The 22,215-nt window shown below is 36.1% G+C and overlaps 1 protein-coding gene across 2 annotated transcripts in view; it reads right to left on the minus strand.

The window, feature by feature from the left end:
• The window catches only part of PRKCE (protein kinase C epsilon), a 300,873-nt gene that overhangs the window by 97,715 nt on the left and 180,943 nt on the right, over positions 1-22,215 (minus strand). The window contains exons 3-10 of one of the 2 annotated variants that reach the window (XM_074897080.1): positions 18,852-19,011; positions 17,670-17,704; positions 16,203-16,288; positions 13,887-14,019; positions 10,886-11,028; positions 9,626-9,722; positions 7,610-7,824; positions 6,123-6,296 (exon numbers count right to left, since the gene is read on the minus strand). In XM_074897080.1, the coding sequence (XP_074753181.1) occupies positions 6,123-6,296; positions 7,610-7,824; positions 9,626-9,722; positions 10,886-11,028; positions 13,887-14,019; positions 16,203-16,288; positions 17,670-17,704; positions 18,852-19,011 (1,043 nt within the window). The remainder of the gene's footprint in view (positions 1-6,122; positions 6,297-7,609; positions 7,825-9,625; positions 9,723-10,885; positions 11,029-13,886; positions 14,020-16,202; positions 16,289-17,669; positions 17,705-18,851; positions 19,012-22,215) is intronic. The other variant, XM_074897081.1, reaches the window with a different exon arrangement.

A 22,215-nucleotide genomic window follows, 5' to 3' on the forward strand; every position in this document is an offset into this window, starting at 1 on the left:
ATTTCATGTATTTACATGACTTCTTGACTGTATGATATATGAAAGATTGATAGATACCACTCTAACTTCCAGTGCTTCAGGAAATATTCTGAAGAATGAGTCAGTCTCAGTTCATTTTAAGTTCTTAGGATATGAACTGCCCATAGAAACCAGCTGGGAATTAAAAAACAGCTACTATTGCACATATTCTGTGTATATGCATATATAATAATAGAGTTAAAGAAAATATTAAAATAAAGTTTGTATAAAAATACATACAAATGTATATAAAAAGGTACCATAATATAAACAGTATAAATAACATCGCTCTATGTTTGCCTACCATTTTTTTCTACCTTTTTACCATAGTTAACACTTACCATTAAGAAACCTTTGTCAATAATTTTATATTCAAATCGTATTAAAATATTTTAGCACTGAAGTAACTAAAAATACAGAGGCTAATTTAGTCTTTTGTCTCACACATGTACAAATCCACCAAAGCAGGGATAATAATGAACAGATTTGGGCCCTAAAAAGTTCTAATTTGACACTAATCAGTAATAAAAGGCAATGCAAACTTGTGTTAAACTGATTACACCCATATAGTAATATCTGCATAATGGCTTTAGCTGCTTAGCAACAAAAGTACAAGAATACCAGATAAAAGGGATTATAAACTCTGATTAGTCCCAGATGAATGTAACAGTGGTCAGTCAGTTAGGTTAATTTGCACTGTATATCATAAATGACACTCCTCTAAGCTATTATTGCAGAAGACATTTACTTTTTTGTACAAACACAAGTAAGAGAAATAAGACTTGCTTTTACATTACCAAAGACAGTTTTGGTCACATACTATGGTGATTCTTCTTAAATTAACTTAGAAAACATGACTTAAAGACATATTCATATAATTCTCTTTCCTTTTGCTGTTTTACATTTTCTTATGCAAATAAAACAAGTCACTTTAAAAATGTAACTCCATTTCACTCCTTTTGCAGTGTTCCACTTTTCCATACTGATCCTTGTACACTACAATAATACTGTACTACTGGACTTCCAAACCCTGCTTGGAAACATTTAAATACAAGCCACGAGTAGAACTGACTACTTGGTTTTTACAGAGGGGTCTGATGAAGAAAGAGGTACAGAGATTTGCCAAAATCACAACGGAACATCACGACAGCTGAAATGGAAATAAAATCTTCTAAATTTTAGCTTTATAAACACCAGCCTTCTAGCATTACCCAGAGTGGGCTAGATACAGCACAAACACGCAGAACAGCATAGTACCTGAACCACAGTACCCACAATCTAGGATAAAACAGTAGTAAGCCACTAGGTAGAACATAATAGTTAAGGGATCAATATAGTCATAATAGGGTCACTACAGCCTATTCCTAGATGTCTTTCAGTTCTGCCACTGTCATGTGGCTAATCTCTGCCTTACAACACCAGAAAACAGGGAAGAAGTGAATGGCCTTGCAGGTCAGCTCAGGAGCTATGCTATGAATAGGTGGGCTGCTTTTAACATGCAGAGAATTGTAAGTAAAAAAAAAAAAAAAAAAAAAAAAAAAAAGGTTTCATGGGTGGGACAAGTCTATTTACCTGTCGTAACTGACTTTATTCTTTATTTAATGACTTGTTTTCTCTAATAGAAATAGCTATAATGCTGACTAAGGGTCCTTGACAATTATGCAGCTCTATCATTCAACAGGAACATTGTTCTGTACTAATAGTACTCTCTATGTACAAAGCGATTTTGTTGAATATAATACTCTGAAAAGAGGAGAGCACTATTTTTAAATTTATCTAATTTCATGAAGTTGGATAAAAAAAGCAAATGATAGATGTTAGAAGCATAGCTCTCTAGTCTTCTAAATTTATAACAAATTATTGTAATAAAGCTTTTACTGTCTTAAATTATTTTAAAAACATTTTCTTTCTAATTTTCTAAAGATAGGATAATTCATTATAAATTATAAGGTGTGCACATATACATGTATGCATGTCATAGGGCAGAGGTCTAGAAAATTTCAAGTACTGTGAAGAAGGTTGACAGGGGTGTAGGAGTAAGAAAGTGAAGCTAGTTATATCTTTATTTTGTAGAATCTCAACTTTCCATTAAAAAAAGACTTTAACTTTCAGCCCTGAAACTTCCAACGGTGAACAAAGTATCATAAATACAAGAATCTCTTCAGAGAAAATAGCTCTAGAAATATACATAAAGCCCCTTTGCTGGCCACCTGACTGAAGCATTATTAATAAAACCTAATGTTGGTACTGTTACATAGTTGATCATCAGAGCATGGTCTGAGGTTGGAGCGAAGAGGACCCTAGAGTGGGGAACTATGCAGCATCAGCATTATTGTCAGGTAAGATATTTCTTACTGAAAACACAAGAAACCAATACATAGAAGAAGAGAAAAAGAAGACAGGAGCAAGAGTGAAAAAAGAATGGAAACAGTAGTAGTCCTGAAAAACCCCAACGTTTTCTCAATAAAGGACACAATGAAGTCCTGAATAAATCAAAGAAGATGATAAGCACAGGCCAGTTATTACAATAATGCTATAGCCTGTATGCTAGGTCTTGGACAAGTTTTGCTATGAGAGTGCCAAATACAGAAGACAGTATTCTTCATTTGGATCCCAGCTGACAGAACACACACAAAACATAACTCAAACCTTTGAATACACTGATAGATGCACAGACCATATTCCAGCAAAACAAGAAAGGAAATGCTGCCACAGTATAGGAGTGTTGAAAAATACTATCCAACTGTGACATGATTTTGTAAGATATACTACACTAAAATACGTGAGCTCCTTCCACATAAAAACACATGTCAGCTGAGGTCCTGCCCGTAGATTTTACATGCTTTCTAATATGTAGGACTGGGTTTCTGAGTTCATACTTCAAACTATGGCAGGCAAAACATCTTATATCACCTTTGCACACTTCATCCAAAGCTTTTGAACAGAATCCAGCTCTCTTGACTTCCAGGTCACCCCAGAAGACTGCAAAACAATCCCTAAAGTACAATATTTCAATATATATCATTTTAATATAGAACATTGCTTTTTAGTGGGGGCTCATTTTTTGATGGGCTTAAAGCAAACTGGTTTGATCAAAGTTACCTTTTGGATTAAATAGGAACATGAGAAATACCAGTCCCAATATTCCTTTAAAATAAGGAAGACAGGACCAGCTAAAAGTAAATTCAGATGTGTAGGGCTAAAACCACATTGGTGTATAAGGTATGCTGTTATTAACCATTATTTGGCATTATTTCTGAATTCCAAAATAATTTAAAATATGATACCTTACCTGTTGTGCTAATAATAGTATCATTTAGTAAATGATTCGAATGAAAAGTCTGCTCTATGTAGAAAACAATACTGAAGCAGACACTGTAAAAAGCATACTAGGTAACTTTTCTGCAGTGTCTTCACCTTAATGCTGAAGGAAAATACTGCAATATATAATGTCAAACTCATACATTCGCATTTTTGCGGAAAAGGAACAAAGCAAGTAATTGCATTACATAAAGTCAACGTCTGAGTGCTCTGACAATGAATACTGAGTCTTCCCATTAAGTCAGGGTGTATATGACAAATATACTCTACTTGAAATATAAAATTTGATTCCAGGATGATGACTTCAGGGACCATTCTGCAAATTACAGCAGCCATGGCACTGGCATACAATTGCAGCATAAGTAACTATATTGTTAAACACATTTTAAACTCTGTTCTACAATAGCCTTTGTCTCAGTAAAGCTATTTTAACCACAGACCATGTTTATTCGAGCAAGTTTTTCTACCTATTTTTACACTGAACCTGAGCAAATCATTCAGTGACTAATTTACTTGGTAGATTTTCATTTGTTGTCATTCATAAATATTGTATAGCTTTAGCAGATGTATTCTTTTTGCTTTTACACACGTTTTGGTTTTTTTGTTTCTTTATAAAGAGTTCTTTGCAAATTGTTCATAGGCCATGCTCAAAAAAAACCCCCTGAATTTTTCAACTGTGGACTTTTAATTTGATTTGGTATCACTAGGTGTGGTTTTGGTTCTTTGATAAGAGTCACTAGCCTATGACTTGCAACTATAAATCACTAAACTGTCAGTTCCTCTGAGTTTAAGCAAAGCCACAAACTACAGTTTCTCTGTGGTCAGGAGGTCTGGGAAGAGAGAAGACAGGGAGAAGAATTTCTGAATATCTTTCTTTGATGAATGGCTTTGGAGAGCAAAAAGGAAGGCAGAAAGCATGATACAAAAGAGGGGAGAACAGATGAGAAATACAAAAGGAAAAAAATCTCCAGGAAACCAGATGAGTAGCAGGAGAACCTTCTGTCATAATTCACTTAATGTAAAACTGATCTTTACTGATGTTCTGCCACATGATACAGATCAGGCTGCTGATATATTTATCAGGGAGTGTGGTCTGCCTTAGTCCTAAAGGTCTCTCTCTGTTCACAGAGTTTATTCCTCACCCCAGTACAATCTTTTTAGCACTTTTTTCATCTGAAATAATATGCTCAATTCTAGTTATAGATTTTAATACATTAAAACATTTTAAAAGTATGTTCACAGATATATTGTAATGAAATGGAAGTCTGAACGCATGAAACATCATCATAGACATAAATTGTATACACACCTTCCTAAGCCACTTCTTTGTGTCAACTTCAAAGCATATAAAATGCTAATGCATTTTCACTGCTTTAAGAACTGAATAAACATTTGTTATTTTCATATTTGAATACACTATAATCTTGAGTCTACTAGCCATTTTCCTACAGCTTTTCCACTACCCTATTTATCTTTCCTGACAACTTTGCTGGAAGATCTTTTAGTCATAGCTCTTCTGTACTTCTACACACATAATTATTGCACACATAAATATTGCTCATTTGCACCACACATAGTTTTGGTTATAATATGTGAATATGTGTATTTACACCTGCACACACATACACTCACACACACACCATTAGTAACTCTTAATTTAATTCAATATGCTAATTTAATCATTCATTTAATCTGCCAAACTTTACCATTAAAGTGACTCAGATTCCCAAATGTAGTGTCTTACTGAAACAAAACACCCTAGAATTTCGAAGGAAGTGGACTGCTTTTCAAGTATCTTATTTGAAACACACATATATGCTAATAGCTAAACTTACTCCCTACACATCAAAAACTCATCCCATTGAAACAACTACCATATTTAGTTCAACAGGCAAAAGTTCAAACCTTAGGGCTTTGAAATAGCAAACATTTTATGAGACACTTCAAAAATAAAGGAGATTATATATGATTGGTATTCTATTTGCAAGACAGATTCACCTTGTGGGCTTCCATAAAGCTTTCTGGACAATTAGGTAAAAAATTGTCAGCTCAGCTGAATGACAAGAGAGAAAATCAGACTAAAAAATGAAACCCAGAAATAATACTGTGAACAGAACTGGTTTCAAACACTTTGACTGGATTCAGAAATCCTACAGTCAGCAACACCATCCAAATGTTCACTTACATTTAAGCAGCAAATCCAAAACGTGCTATAAAGAGGAATTCTGTATGAAAAGTTAACAATACAGCAACAGGCTCTCATTTTTAGCTCACTCTGACTTCTTCCTGCTCCCTCAAGCACGTGGGTGGCATTAGCACTATAGGAACCTATTTGATAAGCAGTATACCTATTTCCTTTCTTTACTGAACATTTTGTATACTACACAGCCCAAGAAAACTGGAGGTGAGTGTTCTGACAATCTCATTTTTGACAAGATCATTTTAGAATTTTTCCTCTTAATACTGGATGTTAAAAACATTTGTACTTAATTCAACAAATGATACACTCTATTAATATAAAGAAGAAACCCAAAAATGGCACCTCAGTAGGGTTTTTTGTTTTATGCATTAAAATTTTTTAGCTCACTTACTGCCACCTCCTGGTACTTACAACGTAATAGTATTTACTCTGACATCAGCCAGTTCAATACTACTAAAATGCCAAAAACTTCTCAGAAAGTTTTTTTAAATATTACTGTACTTTTTACGCTGTTGTCTTTTATTCTGGAAATAGTGAATATTGTTCCATGGGCACAAACTGGTAAAAGGTTCATGTTCCTTACCTTTGTCTGGAAGCAGCAGTAAAGTTGTGTTAGGTATGGATGTTTCCGTGCTAAAGCCAGAATTCTTTTTTCTGTCATTGTACAGTCTACATCGTCATCTTGAAGTATGACATCTTTCTTCAAAACTTTCACTGCATATACTTCATCTTTTCCTTTTAGCTCAGCTAACATTACCTAAAAGAAACAGAAATTCTGTTTACATATGAACAACTGATAATACCATAAATGCAGGGTTGCATATGAGTTTGACCACTGTTACGTACTTGCCTGAATGAAGTCGTACGTTTATAAAATTAAAATTAATGCAATTTTGGAAAAATATACCTCTGGTATTCTTTAAATTTGAAACGGATGGTATTTATTTTGTTTGTTAGGAATGCAGAAGATAAAAAGTTTTTATCCCCTCATTCACGTATCTTAATGAATGCCTAACAGCGAGATCTCAAAAACTAAAAAAGGAAGGGAGTTGATATAGAACAGAAATTTATTTCCCACTTTTATGTCCCACTTTTGGTAGTGAGATTTGTGTGTGATGAATTTAGTATACAATCCCACGTACTATTGTTGCCTCTTTAAAGTTGTTGATTTTAACTACTACTATTGTTAAAGGTTCAAGTCCTATACTCTCTTTAAGGTCAGTTCTGGCTTGGAGCCAGGGAAATCTTCAGAGAAAGGATTAGAAAACCGAGACAAAAGAACTGCTTAAGTCCTGTTCCCCTGCATCTGCAGTTCAGCCCTGTTCCCCTGCATCTGCAGTTCCCGTATACCAAGGAAGGAAGAATGTACATGTGAAACAGATTCACATTTCACTCCTCCTATTTGATTCCGCAGTGCATAGCACTGTGCAAAGAAAATCTGTAAGTCCTGTAAGTAGAGCAATGCCTCTTGCACCCTCATCAATTCCCTACTGTGGGAAGGTATCTGGTGAGTTATGTTTTACCACATATGTGGTATTTTGGGCAGCTGTCTCAGCCTCTTGCACATCTCGTATCTGAGTGGAAATTCTTGAGTTCTGGCTCTTCCAGCACTAAACACACCCAACTAAGGAAAAACAACACACAAACTGTTCTGTGAAATAAGTAAACTTGTGATGCGTATTATCTAGAAAGGGAACGAACTCAGATCTCCACAGCATTATTCCTGGGCTGATTTTTCCTGCTTGACCACAACTAATTATCTTGTTGAACAGTATGTTTGTAACTGTATGTATGTCTTCATTACCAATATCCTGAAACAGTGAAACATTGACATTTGGTTTCAAAAGGCTTGACCTTAGTTAATGAAGTAAGCTGAAGCTCAGAAAATGCCAGCTGATCAGGAGGCTGATATTCCTGATCTGTTGAGTAAGAGCTGCTTTTACCCACTGGGTAAAGGAAACCCCTAGGGTGGAAGCACTTTCTGAATGTCACTATGAATACTTTCAAAGCAGTACAGTCAAAAAAAGTCTGCACAGCAGTTTAAAAAAAAAATAAAAATCAGCTACCCACCTTGCCAAAGCTGCCTTTCCCCAATACTTTGATGAAGTTGAACTCTTCAAGGCCTATTCGCTTGTTCTGAGCCTGTTTTACCTCCCCATTTTCACCATTCTCCCCAGGTTTGTTAAGCTGGTTGTCTGTTGATGTTGTAGCTGTTGCTCTGTGCTCCTCTCCCCGATTGTCAAATGATAACGCTTTCCTAATGTTGTTTTCCAACTCTTTGATTTCTGTTGAAATGTGAGAAAAAAGTGTTCATTTTAATCAACAATCAGAAAAACAGCCTGTGTTCGTCTGTATCAGTTTTGGGAAGGGACATTCATCATCCTCAAACGCTGTGCAGAGCAATCTGTGGTTAAGAATACTTATTTAGGAAACTGCTTCTCCACCTTACAGTAATCAGCCAAAGCCCTGCTTTAACAGGAAGGGTGGCCTTTTAAAACGAACTTAAGAGAATGACATACACAAAACTTGAAAGATAAGTCAGAACAGTAGCCAAATAGTTGTTTTAGTGATTTTGGGTGTTCCTGTATCACAGAGAAGTACTTTGTTTTGAATACCCCTATCTTCCTGCAGCGCTTACTCATCTTCCTTCTTAAGTATTTTAGAGTTGTATCTTCAAAAGTTCAAAGGATAGTTGGGTGTTCCAGCCCTTGAAGTCAACATGACTGGAGCATCTTGTTCAGCTCCAGCTGTTATCAGACACCTGCCAATAAAGTATTTGACCACTTACTAGTGCCACTTCAAGCAGCAATTGTCTAGATCTGCTAAATAGTTCTGAAGGCTTCTCAGCGTTAAACACAGTGAGCCCTGGTGACTAACTGACCTAGGGCTCTGCCTCAAGTTCTTGCATAGTACTTCTGCCTGAAGGCATTGGAAGCAACAACTTTACTGGACAGCTACAGAAGTGAAATTTAGACAAAATCTTTGTTCCCATTTTAAGCAAAACATCAGATATTGAAAAAAAATTATTTAATCAAAATACTGTCTGTGAAACCAAAAGATTGACACATTTAAATCAGTTCTGGACTCAGTTTTACAGTACTTATTATCATGGAGCTTTGGAAATTTCTTCCCTAAAAATAAGGCTGAGAAATTTCTCAACTATAAACAATTTTCAAAGAATGTGACAGAAAAGTATCCATCTTCCTATGTCTTGGTATAAAGATTTTTCATTCATCAGTTTACACACATGATGGTACATAACATACTTCACAGGCTTCTGATTTTTAGAACAACCACCAGATCAGAAACAGAAAGTGGAAAGTGCTGCTGACATACATGTTCTGTCAATCAGGCTGTTCAGCTCAATAAAATCATGTCATATCACTGAAGATTAAAATATTTGTCTCCAAATCTATGCATGAAAAAAATCACTGAGAGGAAACACAAAGCCTCTAGAGACCACACAGACATGCTAGTATAGCCCAATCTGACAGAAGCTGTGGCTGCCCCCTCCCTGGCAGTGTTCAAGGCCAGGTTGGACGGGGCTTTGAGCAACCTGGTCTAGTGGAAGGTGTCCCCGCCCATGGCAGGGGGGTTGGAAGTAGATGATCTTTAAGGTCCCTTCCAACCCAAACCATTCTAGGATTATCAAAAATGTTCTAACATGAAATTGCAAGGAGACAATCCTAAAAACTTATTAACAGATGGAGGCTTTTCATAAAGGTGCTCTCATTTTCTGTGGTACTCTTCAAAATGTTCGCACTCTTACAATACAATATATAACCTTCTTATGTAAAGGTATTGGATTAGGTAAGGACACATCAAGTAAACAACAATATTTTAAGATGACTGTTTTATAATTTTCCCTTTAAAAGCCACTTAGTTTCACAGATTTAAACAAAATGAGAAGCAGGCCTTTTAAACAAGTTTTTGCAGTTCATAACTTTAAGCGCTTCATTTTCTGGTGGTAATTACTTCATTGATTTAGTTCTACAGAGCCTGAGACCGATAACTTTTTTATACATCATAAAGGAGGGAAATATGTGACAATATGTATCAGTTAGGAAATAAAAAGGGATGTTTGACCTTGATCACATGGAGAAGTTGGTGCTGACTTTGACCTATCTTCTTCTGATGATGTGCTTCCAGGAACTGGTTGTTGAGTCTCTGCACCTGCAAGTAGCTAAGAACAATTCCAAAAGGGCTACTCAGCTATGAGATTCTCCTGTGTCAAGAGGAAATTTAGTTTAACAACATTAATTCACACGTAGAAGTATGAAGGAAAGTGAAGATGTTCTACACTTATAGTTTCTATGTGGCAGGACCTCAACTATTCAGCAGATGGCATCACATCAAATGGAGACCATAATATAAACAGAGAAAGAACTGGCAGTTTAAAAAAAAATAAGTTCTTAAGATTAAATAAATGTAATAAGCACACCCAGCAAGTGGAAAGGTTTTGAGAAGCCACCATGAGTCTGTGTAGAAATCTGTGCTAAAACTACAAGTATCAACAAGCACTGTAAACTAACTCATACAGTAACAACACATCTTTTCCCAGGAGTCACAGATCACTTAATTTATTCCTGAGTTTTCTATGTTTCTGTAACACCTTAAAAACAGTGTACGTGGGATACAAGTGTGCAATACCAACAAAATGAACAGAACCAAATGTCAATATTTTAAGAAATTATGGTAAAAATTGCCTATTTCTATAAGTGGGAGCAATGGGTTTGTTGTCACAATCATGCAAACAGAGATAGAAAGCGTGGCCAAGTTCTGATCCAGGATGCGTATTATCAATCCAGAATAACTCCATCATCTTTGAAAGTATGTGGGGTGACCTACACATTTATTTCTAAACCAGCCTAGTTCTTTCTATAATAGTGATGATAACTCTGGAACCGTCATCTGGCAAACAACTTCTCTTCATAAGAATCAGCACATTGCTCATTTATCAGCATTTAAAATGTTATGGAGTAGTGCTGTCTCTCAATCTATCAATTATTTGATACCAATTCTGAGCCAAAGAGACGTGTCTGTTTTTATGAACTGCTGTGTCAGACACAGTCTCTCTGTCAAATCTCCTTCCTCAAAATGAAAAAGAGGAAATCCTTCCAGACTCTAGGTTGACGAAATTGTAGCAGGTCAAAATAAATTTCATATCAAAATTCAGAATAGATGATTTGCACTTACAAATCAAAAGCCAAAGTCTTAGTTCTCTACTGACTTAAAAAAAATTCTAGTGCAAGACAACTGAGTGGGATTTAACCCCAAATAGTAAAGTTACAATACAGCCATACTTATTTTTTAATGAGACACTACATTTTACTATGCAGACGTTACCTTTTTCCTCCTCTGCCCACTATTAGTGATCTTATCTGGAGTGACTCCAAGATCTGCAAGAACTTTAGCTATGCCTCTAGCATCCACTCCACAGTTTGGCGCCACATTTGTTTCACAGCGTCGATGTACATTCATCTTGCAAACTGCAATGAAATGGAAAGTAACAGAGTAAATTAAATGCTACCTTGGCATGCATTTGACTTAAATCAGAATTTATTTGACCTACCAATAATTTTTCAAATCAATACAATTTCAGTAGAAAAATATTTAGCTGGATTTGTAGTGACACTTCAATGCTAATATGAAATTATTAACCTGGTTATCATTCTTCTGTTATGATAATGCAGACAGTGTTTTCAAACGGTACCCGGAACAGACACAGGAACAAATGAAAATATCTAATGATCCTGTAAATCTTCAATAAAATTTGAATTAGAGGAAAAGTCCTTCAGAGCTTGAATTTTATCAATCCACTTCTGCTCTCACACTGAGAGCACATTAGTTCCTCATGTATTATTGCTTCTTACTCTATTTTACTCAAGTAGATTAATCCTTAATGTAGGCAGGCATAAAACCAACAGTGCTTTAAGTTTTAATAAAAGTCTTTGGCACTGTTAGACATTCTCTTTTTTTAGATGGCAATCCATTTACTAAGCTTTTTCTCTTAAACATAATCTCTTGAAACTCGCATACTACTAAGAGGAAAAAAGGTTACATTGCTTCCAGGTTATGGGGTAGGGGGGAGAATGTAGCTCCATTAAAAATAGCATAGCATGGATTTGTTAGGAGCAGATTATATATTTTATCTTAGACTTCACTGCCCTCTTGTGGAGCAAGGCATAAAGAAAGCAAAACTGAAAGTGTAATTAAATATTAGATTAACATTCAGTTGCTCAAATTCCTTCATTACTTTTAGAGAAAGAAAAAAATAAAAAAGGTATGTATTTATACAGCTGCATTTCATTATATGTTCATCAACAGTGCTTTCACTGCATAAGACCTAAAGAAACAAACCACATTTGCCTCTGAGACTATACATAGGCACTGTATCTGTGGCGGTAACCATGTGCTTCAGAAAGCAGGTGCATTTCCTCTTCAAGTACGTTTCAGCTCACAACAGCAAAAAGAAATTGCTACGCGTGGTATTTTCAGTGCATGTATATTCAGTGACAAAGTCTCAGTGGCAAGTAAAATGTTTGACCTATGATCCATAACAGTGGATGCTGGAGAACTGAACCGCTTGAAATAAAGCAAGCAGGAAAATTTTGTGCAGTCCAACTTCATGAACGTATACTGTAAAAAGAAGCACTGGAATAAGCAGTGAAAAAACAGAAGGAAAAACATCTGGAATACACTTTTCATGGTGATAATAACCACATGGGGCAAGCAAGTACACCTCTGAAGAAGGGAGCATTGTTCAGCATTTGTTAAGAGAGAAAATAAAGCACAGAGAAAATGACATTTCCAGCTCAGGTGAGTTCTAGATTTCATGCAGACAATACTGCATTTTTATAGGCGCTAGTTTTATGAACACGGAGAAAGCAACACAGGCTCTCCGAACTATTGTTTCTATGCATCTGCTACACAGTAAATGCATGCATATGAGTAATAACACTATATTCTACAATTAAGAGCAAATGAACCACCATGGTACTTGAGAGACAATATGAAAATGACCTAATATATCCACAGATTAAGTAGAGAGCTACTATAGTTCTGATTAAAAATCAACAAGAAAAAAAAAATCAGGTTTAGTTAAAAAATCTTCTCTGAACATATCTCCACCATAATTAAGACAGCATTTTAGCAAAATCTTCAGTAGTAAAGTAACAGTATTTAGGGACTAACATTTTATCACTGCTTACTACCTAGAATCACAAGGGAAAGCTTCAAGTTCAGAATGCTTTCATTGTCTATCACTTTGCCATGAAAGAAACTTCTTTCCATTGCTGTTCAGGTATTTGTCGTGAAACATTAGGTCTAACCTCCACCTACAGTTATGTCTCATCTTAAATACTGCAATGGATATATTTAATATACTACATGTTTATACAAGTATGCAAGACTCCACATTTCTGCAGTTGAGAAGTGTACATAACATGACTTTTGTATTTATGAAGGTGGACCTACCCATTCGTAAAGATGTAACAACAAAACAAAAATGCTTATAATTCCACTAGTTACGACTTCCGGAGAATCTGACAATCTTCACGACATCATTCCCATCAACTCACTAACTTAAGTATTTTATTCACTATTTCTAAAATACTTTCCGTTGCATGTGTTTGTACTGTTTTTTCCCCCATTTAGAATATACAGATCTGCTTGAAACAGAGATACAGAACCAACCATTTCTGTTAGCTAAAATGACAGGAATGCACCTTCCAGCAGTAACTTCATATACAGTTACTGTATAGAGTACACAGTCCTTGAACTGCAGAACATAATGAATCTTTATTTTCTGGAATAGAAGGGCTAGGCAGACCATCACAAAGGATGATTTAGGTAGATGTCAGAACACCTCATCTTCTGGATATTGTCAGAGAGGACTGGTTCTGCCTAGCCTAGCCAATACATAACACCAATTTTTGAAGAGGGTATTAAATGGAAAAGTACCTGGAATAATAATGTTTAAAAAGTTTAACAACCATCACCACAAGCCTGAAAAACGAAAGGCATATTAAGCTGAAGGGATGTAAATTCTCGTGCTCCTAATTTTCTGTCAACTTCTAATTTCCTATGTGGCAATAAACCTACAGAGTAGTGACTGCAAAACGTGTTTCTGCACCTCCGTCCTCTTCATCTGTTATTGACTGGTGTTGCTGACAGGGTAAAGGACCATTTTCTAACCATGATGGCAATCCTTACAGTAATTCACTATTTACTTTCTATGCATTTCTGTACATGCTGGAAAAGACAGAGTAACTTGAAATCTTTCCAAACCTACAAGTCACTCACAAAACAACAACAAAAAAATCATCTCTGAAGCGTTAGTCCTTACCTTTGCATTGTAAACCTTGTCTCAAAAGACCCCAGAGCAATGAACCACAGTGGTCACAGAAGGTGGGCACTTTGTAATTGTGAATGCTGAACTTGTGAGGCATGTTGACACTGAAACGCTGGGATCCCACTTGCTGCAAAAGGAAAGCACAGCATATTTCATTCTAATTAATTTCTTTATAATCAGTGTACATCAAGGCCCTGTTCTGTTTTGAAACCACACAGAATTCAAACAAGATGAAATAGGTCTATGCTTGGATGATGACCTTTGCATTAGATATACCCCAGCTCCAGAATTCTTCTCACTACTTTATTTGGGGAAAAGAGGGGGAAGGGCTGCTGTTGTCCAAGAGATAAAGACTAACGTCTACTTCCTAGTACTTCTGGGAACAACAAATATATAGCTATCAGGAAAGATCTCTTAATGTGGAAGGCCAGGAAGTCACTCCCAATTGTTTTAGGAGCAGAAGGCCAAACCAATACGGGACTAAGAAAGAGAAATGTATTACAATCCCTTTACCTTTTCATATCCCACTCTTCTTTAGAGGATGATAATGATAAACTGTTGTGTTCAGGGATTTCAAGGTACGATTACTTACTAATTAAAGGGTATTATTGATAAGGTTTTATAGTGGCCACTGCATAGCAGAGATTTATTTCAATGTTTTTCCTTCCCTTTCCTATTACCACTGGCTTCTCTCCAGTGATCTAGTACCCCTTCTAAACAATGAGAGCATTATATTACCAAAACACGCAAGTCTCCACCAGTCTGGAGCCTGGGAATATAAATCTACACAAGATTTTGTATCTTCCTGTGAGTACTATGCAAAAACAGCACTAGTCAAACACAGTCCTTTATCGCAATCCTATGCATGTGATCAAATTTTGGACTTAAAACACTGGTTGTGAACCAGATGTAAAAGAATGCTCCCAGTATGAAAAATGGTAGTGAATTGCACAGGAAGTGTTAGGTCAGTTAGTGTCTCAGTCAAATTCATATCAAAGTTGAAAAAAGTGGCTTAAAACCATCATTACATACAACAATGATTTGTAACTTAAAACCAGGCTTTTTCAAGCATATAAATGTAGGTTTTTAACAAATAAAACTAAGAAATGTATTTTTTCTGTGTGGCCAAGGAACTGGGATCACTCACAGACTACCTCACCTAATCCTATGGTGAAAGATAGTAGGCCCTTGCTGTTGCACAAAACAGAACAGGACAGTAAGCATTAATTAGCTTTTCTGTTACAATGCAAACAAAAAACTTCTGTACAAGATAAAGCATTCCCTGGTTACAGTTGAGAGATACAACGATATAAAAAAAACATAAACACACCCCCCTCCCCAACTGTCCCCCATTAACTCAGCCATAAAAGGATAGCCCAAAGCTGAAGGAGTCTAAGGGAGCTGAACACTACAGTAGTCACATCACTCCCTAGTGTATGACTGTCCACAGAAATTAACATTAATTTCCTAACTAAGCCTAAAAGGGCCATCTTAGCCGAAAGAGACCTTCAATGCGAGTGAAAGGATTGCTTTGTTTTCTCCTCTGACCCAGAGCTGAATGTGCTGTTGGCAGATATATTTACCTCCCTGACAGTACAGTTCTGAAATCAGGTAATTTAATCTTCAGGTGTTGTCTTCATTTTTTTAAATGCATGATAACATAAAGCACATATTGTACTAATTACATTAATATACAAAAGCTTGCCAGAGGTAGGGAGTAATTATGCTGGAAAATCTGTTAGCTATGCAGTCCCTTGTGTTATCACGACTGTCTTACACAATATCCATGGGCTTTCTTCAACACATGGATGGCTTTTGTTCACATTTTGACAGTTTGGATGCAGTCTTTGTTGAGGTGAGACTTTGCAAGCAAATTCTAGTCAGTCTTTTATGTTGATGCAAGATACCCAAGCATACTGCCTATCCTATCAGCTGCTATTGACTCAGCCACACAAAAAGCAGTTAAGGGAAGAAGGGGCCCAGCCTGCTTCTTTTGAATTAAAATGACACAATTCATATTAACGCAGAAATGGAGAATATAAAAATGAAAAGGACTAGAAAGAGCTCAGTGGGACTTTTAACTGTTCAAATGTTATAAAAATTACTAATTAGAAATAAATTTCTGTGTAGTAATTCCCATGTAAATGAAACTGTATGGTAATCTGTCATTTCAAAGTAAATGCTACATCACAAGATGACCAGAAGGGCACGAAAAAGTCTGTAACATTTATTGATTAAACAGAGATGACCCTACTTTGAACAGATGAAAGACAGAGTTTTATCTAGAAAATTTATTTTACCAACGTTTACCTCATCGTGAGTTTCCTGTTTTTTTAAGCCAGCACACTTTGTTATTATAAGTTCATGGCATCTCTTGTGGACTACACAAGTGCAAACTATAAACAAAAAACAGATAAAAGAATAAGTTTTCATGAAGATTGATTTGAAAGCAAAAGACTGATCTCAGAAGACCAGAAATACTGGGACTTGAAAGGCTGCAAGTGACTGATGACTTGGTGAGTCCTATGCAGCAGTTCTGGCTTACAAAGGCAGAAGATAATGGACTTTCAAGAGACCGAAGAATTGTAAGAGAACTAAAGCATATCTGCCAAAATCTCAGTATGTAAAACTACAAATTACCTTCTTAAATATTAACCACATTTCTTAATTTTTACATATTTGATTTGTTTATCTGGTAAAGTCCATGATCTCCACATTATATGAGACACAATGGCAAAAACAATTCCTGTCTGAAGACCTTCCAGAGGAAAAGAGACATAAAGATAATTCATTGTAAAAGTCAAAGAACAGAAAAAACAAAGTTGAACATTTTTTCTGTAACACATTATCATAAGTTGTTAACAGTAAAAGGTTTCAGGAGGTAAAAATGCTTTGTCAATATTCATACTGATTACTTAATCAATGAATAACATTAGCAGATTTGAACGATAAGATTAAAAATTACAAGGTCTATTTTACTGTAGGATTCAAGGTCATTAAGTGAAGAAAAAACATTCACAGTGAAATAATAAATTACATTTTCTTCTACCTTTGGTCATTGTTGTAAGAAAAAAAAAATCAGAACTCAAGGAATCTCTGCTGTATATTAATATATTAATTCTTATTAAAGCATATAAACCCATTACTTGCATTTAGTTATTTGCAAGAAGAATTTAGCATGTCTTTTGTAACTGAAAAGTCAACACTAACTTATTTCTGTTTGTCAGATGCAAATTAAGTAGAAAAACATCATCACAAGATGTGACTGCACAATAAAGAGTACAAGAAACTGAGTTGAAAAATGGAGTTGAAAATGAAGCACTTCTGCAGTCTTTGCTATAACCTTCTCTAATGATGACCTCTATAATTATCTCATCTATTTAATTACAGTCTTTGCAATTACCTGGCATTTTTAAACAAAGCATCTTAAGTAGAATGAAGAATTCACAAATTTAAAATGCAAGAAGTGAAAAATGAAGAAGCCAACATCTGCAGATATGCTTCCCTAGTTGGACGTGCATCAAGAGATACCTAGGATCAGCTGTTCAGTGACGTTAACCATGCCTCTACTTCACACATGATGCCTAAGACCAGCAGTCTTGAAAAATCTTACTGTGACTTGCTGTAAAGATTGTATCTGTAGTCAAACTTATTCTGATCATCTTGTGTTAAATTCTCTGCACTGTAGATATATAATACCTGATAAGAGTATCTTATTATTTATATATTATAACATAATACACATATTCAGATTGTCCCCCGTAGATTTTCTCTTACCTTGACATTGGTATCCCTGTTTTCCTATTACACCCCTGAAAATAAAACAGTGTTTTAGAAAATAATGAATATAAGTTTTAAAAATGAAAAACATTTTTTCCTGCCTTTACTGGACATGCACAGAAGAACAGCTTCTTATAACCAATAATCTGATAACTGCATGCCTAGAGTTAGATCAGTTCAAAGTAGGAAACACACTTCAGATGCTAAGAGGTGTAGGATGACAGGCCATGAAGGGAGTCAGAAATGAAGACACATTTACTATCATAGAATAGGCAAAGCCGAGGGATACATAGAGAGGGAAGCCACAAGCTGGTAAAACAGTCATCAAGTAGGCCTCTAAATTGGCAAAAGATTGCATTTGCCAATATAGTTGCTTGAACTCATCCTAGCTAACGTAAAGCCTAACCTGCAGACATTTTTTTAAAGGAATATAGCTGAGTTCAGGTACAGTTCACATAATTTAACATTAAGAAAGACTGATTCTTTACACACTCCTAGGAAATATTAATTATGGATTACAACAGATCTTATGTGTATTAAGGTGCAAATCAGTATCTTTAGGTAACTTTGGAAAACATCAATAGAGTTGCTGAAAAATAATGAAAACTGAATGTCTTCCCCACTTTTCCCTACCTGAAAATTGTGAGTACTCAAAACTAATGCAAATCATTTCTATAAGGGAGTTCTTGACATAAAGACCCTGTACACTGCACACCCAAAACCCTGGATCATTAGAAGACTAATATTCCCATATTTCATTAACTTCAGTAGGATGTATAGGAGCTTGGCATTTCCTAGGAGGAAGATTGCAATACTTAAGCACCTAAGGAAGAATTCATGGTGAAATGTAAAGGTCTACTATTAGGTCTAAATCTACACTTAGCAACCTACAGAACACTAGGTTGGCTGTCTACATAGAATTTATAGTGTGTACTAGACAGAAAAAGATTTGACTTCGTGGTTCAGAGGAGGAAAAACACATATACAACAAATTCTAACATTTGTGATGGAAGTTTAACAGTCTTCTATTACCGTCTGCAAAACTGATGACAGTTTAATATTAAAATGAAGAGGAAAATAACTACTGCTCTATGCCATTTATACTTCAGCAAAACAGAAGGGTATGTTAACTCCTTAATTCAAAGTTGCAAAGAAAGCAAAGTCAAAGTTGCTTCATACCATATAAAATCTCTGCAGTGCGAACAATAGGTTGGTTGTCTAAGATAGGTGGCCATAAACTTGTGTCCATTAACCTGATGTACTCTGCGTCGCACAGCACCCTGCCGCTTTCTGGGGCGCATACGTTCCCGAAACACACGTTCTTCATTGTCTTTTGGTGCTGAAACAGAGGTAAAAACGATAAGCACTGGCTGTATCAGACACAAATATGAAGAATTCAAATGCAATACATAAGTAGATATTCTCCAGAAATAAAATAACCTTCTCTACGTAGCAAGATAACTTCCCTAAGTTGTGGGTCATTTTTTTCTTTTTTAGTGTCAATGACTAAAGGGCAAGAGCTTTCATTGCCTCGTACAGGAACTTCTATTGGTTCTAAACTTTTATCTGCAAATTCAAGCTAAGATGGGAATAAGTCTTCCGCTCTTTATCACTATCAAGCACACTGACAACCTCTTTAACAGTAATTACACAGTCAGATTCTCTAAACAGCTCAGACATTCATTTCATTTGATCTTCAGGAGAAAAAAAGAAATAAAAGTACCAAAAAAATTATCCCAGTATCCCCTGGTGCCCATACACTCAGAAAGTGCTGACACAAGTGTAAGAAAGCTGAGTACCAAGACATTACTATCAAGCAGAACAAGAATTCCATGCAGAACTGATTACTTTGCAGAATTTCTGATTAAGATCTGAACTTCAGGCTCTAATAATCCACTTTGATGCTAATACACTTCCAGCAAAATGTTCAAGGGAAGTAAGTTGTTTCTCTTAACCAATTTCTGTTCAATCGTATATGAGATTTAATGATAGAGAAAGTAAAAACTGAAGTTGGGATATCTCAGAATGAAAACCTTTGGAAAAAATCCTCCAGAGCCCATCAGGTCTTTTTTCCCAAGGCTTTATTTTGAAAAGTATCACTAACACCTCCACAGTGTTCTGTATGCATTAAGCAAAAGCTGAGCATGAATTAGCAATGAAGAATAGTACACGGTTGGTAATGAAAGACAGATTTTACAAGCATTCCTTGAGCCACTTTTGTCTCTGAAAAACAGAACATCAGATTTGGAGAGGATCACAGTCATCCATTGCCAACTGAATCTATGCACTCACTATTTCAGTGCATATAACACTTTGAAATGTATTTAACACTTGTCATTCTCTGAATTTCAGCTACCCTTAAGCACTGCTGTGGCCTAAAGATGCCAACTTTGGTCTGTTGCAAGATTTTCTGTGCACAAATGAGTTCTTCGAGCAACAGTACAGTATTTAACAATAACACAAAGAAAATTAGAAGTCCAAGGACAACTCATATCTGCAATTCTTTTACAAACACTGAAATAAACCCTATTTTTTGAGGGTTGTAACAAAGGTATTGATTCAGGCATTCCTAAAAAACGGTCTTCAGTTAAGCCAGTCTGGGAAAATAGACCTTTAAGGTCTGGGAAAATACAGAGCACAGACCCATGAATCAAGATCAATTTCTTTCACTGCACAGCAAGGTCTAAACCCCATGATACTGGCAAATTAATTTATGCACTAAAAAGCCTAAGCTCCTTACACATTAACATTGTATAAAAACTCCATACTCAGAGTGGGTTTTCCCCCTAAGACAACACATCTGTGGAATGGTCAGAATGGCCTTACTTTTCTATTCTAAGTGAGCTCTCAGTAAATAAACACTGACATACACAAAGCTACCCTTTTAGCAATAGGTCTAGTTCCCCTTTTAAGAAAGGGATAAGTACCACGAAATAGTTATCAACTGTTTATTTTTATGCTGTCAATTGCTTATTTTTATGCATTAAGCAAAACTCATCTAATAAATACCAGGGAGAACAATTCTCCTCCAGAGAAAGACAGTCTTCCACAGAGAATATGTAACAAGTAGATGGAAATCCTACCAAGGACTACCATTTCTAGCTTCTGAATGATTTATTGACTTTACAAAGCTGCTGGAAATCTTTTACAAGTTATTAGTATAGCAAATAATTCTATAGTAATATAAAACTGTTCTTTTGGTTATCATCCAGATTGTAGAATTTGCTAAAGTATGCAGCCAGGATGTGAGAAAGTTAAAATCCCACTCTCCTGGAAAGTGTTCCCAAAAAGTTATCTGCTTATATGAAACGGACAAGACGTTCTGACAGTGCACAGTTCACACTTGATATGATAATCTGCCTACAATACTGCTTTTCTCCTTTTTTCATCTTAAGTGCAATTCTTCACAGATAAAGCATCTGTAATTTTACAGAGCAGATAAAAATCCTCTTCTTGTTTTGGCTAGATAAACACAATATCATGACACTTTTTTTTTCTTTTTTTTAACCAAGAAAGTCTTAAAACTATTTTTACTGTATTACTTTCAGTTCTATATTTAATACTTCTATGAAATTCCATTTTTTTCATTTACAATACTTATAGTTAAAAACCACAAAAGTGTGTCTTTTTTAGAATTGCACTGACTTGAAAACAGACACAAGCAATACACAATACACCAGAAGTTATCAGATTAAATGGCAGGTCTCAATTATCAATATCATTTGCACACAAAAAGCATCTCTGTGTGTGAGAAGAATGCTCAAACAGCTCAGGGATGTAGTTTTCTTGATCTGTCTTGGATAACACTGGAGGTTCATTAGCCAGTTCCCTCACAGAATCACAGAATTGTCTAGGTTGGAAAAGACCTTGAAGATCACCCAGTCCAACCATCAACCCAACATTAACAGTTCCCAACTACACCATATACCTCAGGGCTATGTCGACCCGACTCTTAAACACCTCCAGGGATGGGGACTCCACCACCTCCCTGGGCAGCCCAAGCCAACACCTAACAACCCGCTCTGTAAAGAAATGCTTCTTAATATCTAGTATAAACCTTCCCTGGTGCAACTTGAGGCCATTCCTTCTTGGTCTCTTCTGTCAGTCTGCTGTTCTACATTTATCACTAAAGACTAGCACTGTGCCCCACATCCTGTTTTAGTGTTGAACTGCACAGATGGACTTCATGTTCAAGGGCAGCGATTCCCAACCAGTCACTCTGCCTCCACCTCACCTCTCATTACAGCCCGTGTAGAGTCCCCACCTGCTACTTGGCAGCAGTACTTGTCTGGGGGCATTGGAGTAGCATCGGGCATTACAGTGCATGACTGGACACTGGATGAGTGGACACCAGCCTTCATCAAAGCAGACCAAGTCACAAGATAAATCCATTCACCTGTGAGGCTCGACCCTCAGTTTACATTACGTTCAGCTAGCTTGTTCGCTGCTACCCAACAAAACCACATAAACAATGCTTCTCCACAGTCCTCAAGCAAATCACAGCCATATTTTGCACAATTCACACTGCTGTTGTGGACCACAG

The sequence above is a fragment of the Athene noctua genome, chromosome 1 (genome assembly GCF_965140245.1).
Source record: "Athene noctua chromosome 1, bAthNoc1.hap1.1, whole genome shotgun sequence".
NCBI classification, from domain to species: domain Eukaryota; kingdom Metazoa; phylum Chordata; class Aves; order Strigiformes; family Strigidae; genus Athene; species Athene noctua.